Source organism: Gadus morhua, chromosome 13 (genome assembly GCF_902167405.1).
Source record: "Gadus morhua chromosome 13, gadMor3.0, whole genome shotgun sequence".
Taxonomy (NCBI): Eukaryota; Metazoa; Chordata; class Actinopteri; order Gadiformes; family Gadidae; genus Gadus; species Gadus morhua.
Genome location: NC_044060.1, coordinates 19,633,179 through 19,640,333, shown reverse-complemented (window position 1 = coordinate 19,640,333; position 7,155 = coordinate 19,633,179). Strand labels below are relative to the sequence as shown.

General features: G+C 47.8%; 1 protein-coding gene across 1 annotated transcript in view; it reads right to left on the bottom strand.

Annotated features, from left to right (window-relative positions):
- Nucleotides 1–3,590: 3,590 nt before the first annotated feature.
- mdfi (MyoD family inhibitor) overlaps nt 3,591–7,155 on the bottom strand; it is a 24,611-nt gene continuing 21,046 nt past the window's right edge. Inside the window, exons 4-5 of the mRNA XM_030375407.1 lie at nt 6,706–7,113; nt 3,591–6,325 (exon numbers count right to left, since the gene is read on the bottom strand). Coding sequence (XP_030231267.1) covers nt 6,072–6,325; nt 6,706–7,113 — 662 coding nt within the window. The 3' untranslated portion in view covers nt 3,591–6,071. The remainder of the gene's footprint in view (nt 6,326–6,705; nt 7,114–7,155) is intronic.

The window sequence follows — 7,155 nt, the reverse complement described above, 5'->3', positions numbered from 1 at the left end:
GTGCGTGTGTGTGTGTGTATTTGTATGTGTGTGTGTGTGTGTGTGTGTGCGTGTGTTTGTGCGCCATAGACACTGCACTGTACAGGAGCCCACTGGGCTGTGGTTCCCGCAGGAGTCCTGCAGAAGCAGTAACTCGATACAGTACACACACATTTTTGTTGCTGAGCCAAGCTTGTCTCTGCGCCACCAATCCTCGGTTTGGTCTGACTTATTGTAAAACAGTGCTGCACACTGTAATAGATAAAGAGCCCTCGCAATTCCACTAAATCTTCTTTTCTTTAAGTGTTATGTATTCACTTTGCAGGTCTCTTCATTCAAAGTTGATTTATGTGGGAAAACTCGAGATCTTAATTGACAGTGTAATAGGTAGTACATTCCGTTTTTTTTAAAAACAAATGTATGCTTTGCGATATCTTTCTGTTTACCGGTACTTTTGGATTTTCACAATTGCTCTTGGAGATTGTTTTCTTGTTCTGTGCGTGAGTTTAGTGTGGAAGGCCACATTGAGTAAGACATACTGTATATAAAATAGATGATATATTTATATAAATGATTCACATAAAGGCTACTGCACATCTTAGTAGCACATGACTTTACTAAGGCCCAATCCCATTTCTACCCCTTACCCCTTCCCCTTACCCCTTCCCCTTAGCCCTTCACAACAAGGGGGAGGGGTAAGGGGAAGGGGTAGAAATGGGATTGGGCCTTAAGGTCAACTTAAGAGCTTGTATACAAAACATTGAGGACAGCGCATGTACCCAACTTGAGTTCAGACGGTTACCACAGAGGTGACCGGGGTCAGTCTATTTGACGTGACTCGTGCTGTTAACATTGGGCCCAGCCCTGCTTGTGGTCTCTGCTTGTTTGTGTTGTCGCTCAACGCTCTGCTCTCCATCCACGCGGCGCTCCTATACGCAAAGTGGTCGCATGAACCAGGACCCGTAAACAGATCCACAGGTGGCCTTCGTAAGCAGCACGACACACCGTTTGATACTGAGACGACCTCTAAACGTGGTACACTACGACACACACACTAGCCTATAGCATTCTGTCCTTAAGATGACAAACACAGCGTCTTGAAATGTACAGCATGTTAATAATGTATTTTTTTCCCGCTGGTGCCGTCGCGACACAAAGACTGTTGCAGGTCAGCGCAGAAGGTGGCTGAAAAGCCCCCAGATTTCCATGGATTAAAAACTCCAAGCTAAATAAGCGTGCGCTGAGACCAAGGTCGCTCGTAGACACTTCAATTACAGGGCCCATACATTCTCCCCGCCGCCCGAGGTCCCGCCGTCGCTCGCCGCTACAATAGTCGCCGTGGGTAAAGAATCCACTATATTGTATGGGCTCCGTGTTGCTGGGTGCTTTCCATTGACCTGGGTATTAATAATAAAGAGAGTATTTCCCCCTCTATGTGTCTCTGGTTCCACTGATGGAAGGGCAGAGCTGTATTTGGTGGAGGCACAGGCACGTGGCTTGTCATGTCAAGACTCGTATTAATTTATGATTCCCATCCCAGCGTGTGACCCCATCACCTCCATTAGAATGCAGCCTTTGTAATTCATTGGTTAATATTCAAAAGCCACTTGTCCCCTGTGCCCGCTTTGTGCATGGCAAAATGTCTGCAGGGAGTGCGTGTGTCGTTTATGATTCATTAAGTGTGTGCGCGCGCGCGTTCGTGTCTGTACGCGTGCGTGTGCCGTGGCTGTGCGATGGGTCGGCGTGGGGCATGTTTCTTTACGTGCATCTTTGCTGTTGTGAGCTTTGCATTGCATCTGCAAACGTGACAGAAGAGGTGTGGGTGAACACCATTACCGGTGTGGCTCACTCCAAAACATTGGCAGCTGGTCCCCCTGTCCTTCTGCCCTCTGTCTGTCCACTCCCACGGACACGGCCTTCAATCAACCCTCTGTCTGACCCATGGATCTCTGAGCCACAGCATCCCTTTCTCTGTCCCCTGAAAGAGAGCCACACACACACACACATGCACACACACACACACACACACACACACGCACACACACATGCAAGCACGCATACACGCACACATATAAGCCTGCACACACACACACACACGCATAGTGTTCATACACACACAAGCACACCAGCGTACACACACACACACACACACACACACACACACACACACACACACACACACACACACACACACACACACACACACACACACACACACACACACACACACACACACACATACGAGCCCAGTTGATGATCCCTGCCAATAAAGCCATTAGCCGAAGTCAATACAGTGGGTCTCTTGTTATTGACCTCTACACAGAGCGAGGGGATATCAATACGCCAACGCCTCATGAAGTGTGCGCACACAAATCACAAATAAACATATTACACACAAACACACACACACACACATTCAGACACACACAGAAGGAACCACAGACACACACACACACACACACACACACACACACACACACACACACACACACACACACACACACACACACACACACACATACACGCATACACAGATGGTTCAGGATTTCTCCTGAGCCTGAAGAAGCCAAATAATATCTGATTCCCAATAAAGACGAAGAAAAAAAAAAGACCGCAAAGAAGGATTAAAGAGCGAGGCCGACCGAGGAGCTGATCTGGAGCAGAAAGGCGTCCCCAGTGCTTTCTCTGCACGTTGATATATTGGCCTGAACAGGCATTCCTGCTCAACGACTTTGGCAGCCCTTTAAAAAACACATTACAGAAACTCTGCTCTGCATGGGCCACAGTTGTTGCTTTTGCTTTTCCCACATTTTATCCCCCCCCCCTCTCTCTCTCTCTCTGTCTCTCTCTGTCTCTCTCTCTTGCTCTCTCTCTCTCTCTCTCTCTCTCTCTCTCTCTGTCTCTCTCTCTCTCTCTCTCTCTCTCCCTCTCCCTCTCCCTCTCTCTCTCTCTCTCTCTCTCTCTCTCTCTCTCTCTCTCTCTCTCTCTCTCTCTCTCTCTCTCTCTCTCTCTCTCTGTGTCTCTTTAACTCAGCTCAAACACAACTAGGCTGGTGGGATATCTGAGAGAACTGCAATAGCATGTGATGAGACTTTATGCAGGGATTATTCAAGAAATAAAAACAATGAAACTTGAAACTTAGCGCGGCCAAGTTTTTGAAAGCACAGACAATATATAATGAGAGATTCACATGGTTGCTTTCTATCTCTGTCAATTTAGAAATAATTTGTACAGGTCAGTGGCTAATCTCCCCAAATGCGTTTGACGTGAACACCAGTTTTAACATTACTAAGCTTTCTCTTTGCTAAATTAAAACCATCTCAGATGACATAATCATAAACAAAGACCTTATCAGAACCTGGCAACATAACTGCTCTGTTAGCTGATGTGTATTTTGTCCAGATGTGGAGTCGAGACATTGTATTAAAACCTTATGAATGAAATATTTAGAAATACGATTGCTCATATTTGTTTTGATGCTTAAACCTTCCCACGATTTAAAATGTGCGTGTAATGTCTAACAGATCTCTATGCTGCATCAATGGTGCTATGATAAATTACAGACTACTAAAGAGTTAGCCAAGGGGATAACAGCATTTAAAAAACAGGAGGTCTCAACACCAGTGTTTTATGTATACACTAGTCTTCACATTATTTATTCCAAATGAGATAAAACAGTTCAGCTGTAACATCCAGGAGAGCAAAGGGGAATTGCGATACTTGGGGACAGTGTAAACAAGATGACACATCATGGACTAGTAAGACAGAGGATCATCAAGGCTAGTTGGAACGTCTTAATAGAAGAGCAACCGGCACTTCCACATGCTCTCTGAGTTGCATTACAAAATGGGGTGCTAAATTTAGAGGGAAACCATTGATAACTTTGTAATATTCCAATGACCTTTGATGGAATTCACAATAACAAAAATAAAGAAGAAATACTGAATATGGAAAATACTGAAAATAACAATGACTAGATACTAATCTAAATATTATAGATACAAATTGACTGAGATGTTGGCACATTAGGGATTGTGTAATCTTTGACATAGCTTGCATCTGAGCCAATCACATTACACGTAACATTATCGCATATTTATATTCATGTCCAATAACAGGGTCTTTGTCTCCTTCTCCCTTCATTCATAACTATTGAAGATTGCACAATTTTCCAGGATTTTCCAGGACTGTTTGTCAGTGTTTTTCCTGTGATTCATGACCAAAGGTGTAAGAAATGTGAAAAATGTAAGCTAGAACAATTGCATAGGGTTTTCTACTGGGTTTTACAAAAGATGTCCAGTTATTGTTTTGTGTTGTTTTGTGTGTCCAGTATGATGATCGGAGGACAATATTTGTGCATGTGTATCAAACCACAATGTATGTGATGTCTAAAGTCATTATGATTCTTAGAGGTGTATAGTGAAACACTATATCGCCTACATATAATTCTGGAACTTGAAACGGAGGTTTGTACAGAAAGAATTCGGCGAACAGTATGGAGAGATTTGTATCAAGTCCGTTTAAAATGCATACCAGATCTGAGTGATATCTCAAGAGGTACTAGGTTGGAGGATGCGTCTAAGCATGCGAGAATTTGAGCCCTGTTATCACAAAAAAAAAAAACATTCATTCACAAGCCCATGGATCTTACTTTGCATAATATTGCAAGACTTTCACTCAGGGAATTCAATTAGATCTTGAGAGAAGGCTGCTTTTGCGGAGAGACCTGCCAAACCTGATAACACAGAAATGTGATTTTCACATTACAGGAGGAATGTAAAAATCTAAACTAAAATCTATAAAACAAGGATTAATAGAGATTTGGTAAAAGGCATAAAATCGACGGGCCTTCGGATAAAGCCGAGGTCTCTTTGTTCACATAGCAATGTCAAATATTCATGGAATGTATTCCTCAAGAGATGTAAGCTTTCCAGTTTCTCTTAACGCTGCATAGAAATATGGATTTTAACAGCACAGGTCCCTCACCAAAATGTCTAACTAACTCACTAAAACAACAAGGCTGAATCCATACAGGCTGAGATTTTCGGTAAGCAACTGTGTGAGATTTGACAAAAAAAAAGGAATTGTCCAAGACTGAAATCATCCAATTGTTGTAGTCAATGTCCAAAAGGTTTTGTGTCTATATTTATTTTCCCGTTCAGAACCCATCTCCAGGACAAACATGATCCTGTTTCGTTGTCATCCCTCTCCATAAATCCTTGAGGTGTTTCATAAAAAAAGGAATGTTTCGTGTAATATTGCCACTAGCCACCAACAGTGTCCCCTCGGATTGAGTGATGGAAACGAGGGGGGGAGTGGGGGAGGGGGGACAATGGACAGCCGTGGACACAGCATCCCCCACGTGGGCGCGGTGCCCTGCATATTCAAAAAAACACTGAAAGACGTTAACCTTGCCAAGGACAGACTACAGTTCGACGGGGAGATCTGAGCGTCCATTTTTTCCCATTATGCCCCAGCTCTTATCTGCAGAAACACTAAAATCCGGTTAAATGGAGCTATTTTCTCATTTGCCTTTTGGAGGTCGTTTTTCATGCTTGGGGAACTCCAGCCATTCAGTGGGCACAAGGGGCTCCGTTTTAATAAGAGCCCATCCAGTCTGGCTCCAGCGGCCCTGTCCACACACGCAGACACACACACACACACACACACACACACACACACCGCCGTGCATGAGCCGGATGACAAACAGAATGATGGATGGACGGACGGATGGACGGACGGACGCGCCTAAGAACCCCGGCTGAATCCCAACGTGCCCCGGGGGAGAAGGAGGGAGACTGCTGCTCCTTCGACACACCGAGCAGTAGAAGAAGAAGGAGAAGAAGAAGAAGAAGACGAAGACGTTCGGCACCGGCGACCGCCTCCATCGGGCAGCTCAGTTCTGCGGCGCCCGTTACCCTGTTTAAAGCAAGCTCTGCGGTCATCACCCAGGCTGTCCAGTCCCTCCAAGTCCCGCCGGCACGCCCCCCGACGACCAGACTCATCAGCAAATCAACAAGGAGACCGCGCCCCTGGCGCCGTTTGCGGTTGTTTCCCCGGCGTGACGCGTCCCGACTGGCCCGAGCCGGTCCTCAGGAGGAGAAGCAGAGGCCGCAGCACTCCATGCAGATCTCCAGGCAGTCGGCCGACTCGCAGCAGGCGTCGATGATGCCGCAGTCCATGTCGCACGGCAGCTCGCAGTCGCCGCACTCCTCGGAGGCGCAGCAGCAGCAGAAGCAGGAGTCGTCGCCGGAGCAGGAGCCGCAGGTGGCGCAGTTGAGCACGATGTTGCACAGGGTGAGGAACTCGCAGAACAGGCAGGCCAGGATACAGTGAACGCAGCAGTCTGGAGGGGGGACACAGGGAGGGGGCCGTGAGGGATGGGTCACTAGCGGTTCAGATACACAAGGGGTTACTGTTTCGTGTTTTGAATTGTGTCACCAAAAACTCGTCCCTAGCAAAGCATTCGTTTGTTGCATCATGGTATTAGGGTTACATTGCAAGTGTATTAACAACATTCTTACAGCGAAACAACAAACGTCAAATATTGTCACGACAGATGTATGTCTTGAATCCATAAAACAAATGATTGATCATTTTGGACTAATATACGCTTCAGATCCGGTATGAAATAAATATTTATCTGAACTAGGAGTATTGCCGATCAGCCAAAGCTGTCCCACGGCCCCTCTCCCCCCCCCCAGGCAGCCGGGGGTCCGCCCTCACCGTCCTGGGCCTCAGTGGGGATCTGCGAGCTGTTGCCGTTGGAGCTGCCCTTGCTGCGCTTGCTGCTGTGCGAGGCGATGGAGGGGTCCGACTGCAGCCTCTTGGTGTGCCGGGGCCCCCCCGAGGAGGAGGACGAGGTGGACGAGCCCCCCCGCGGCAGGGAGCCCAGCTTGGGCCGGTCGTGGGAGCCGCCGCCGCCGCCGCCGCGGCCCGCGCCGTTGCCCTGGCGCGTGTGCGTGTAGGGCGGGTGGTGCTGGTGGCTGTGGTGCTGACAGTGTGGCTGCGAGGCGGAGGAGGCGGAGGAGTGCGTGTGCTTGTGGGGCTTGGTTCCGCTGCGGGGCTGGCCGGCGGGCTGCGTTCGGCACGGCTGCGCGGGGTGCAGGGGCGTGGAGCGGGCCGCCGGCTGACCTGCGGTGGAGGACGGAGAACAGGAGGACTGAGCACCGGTCC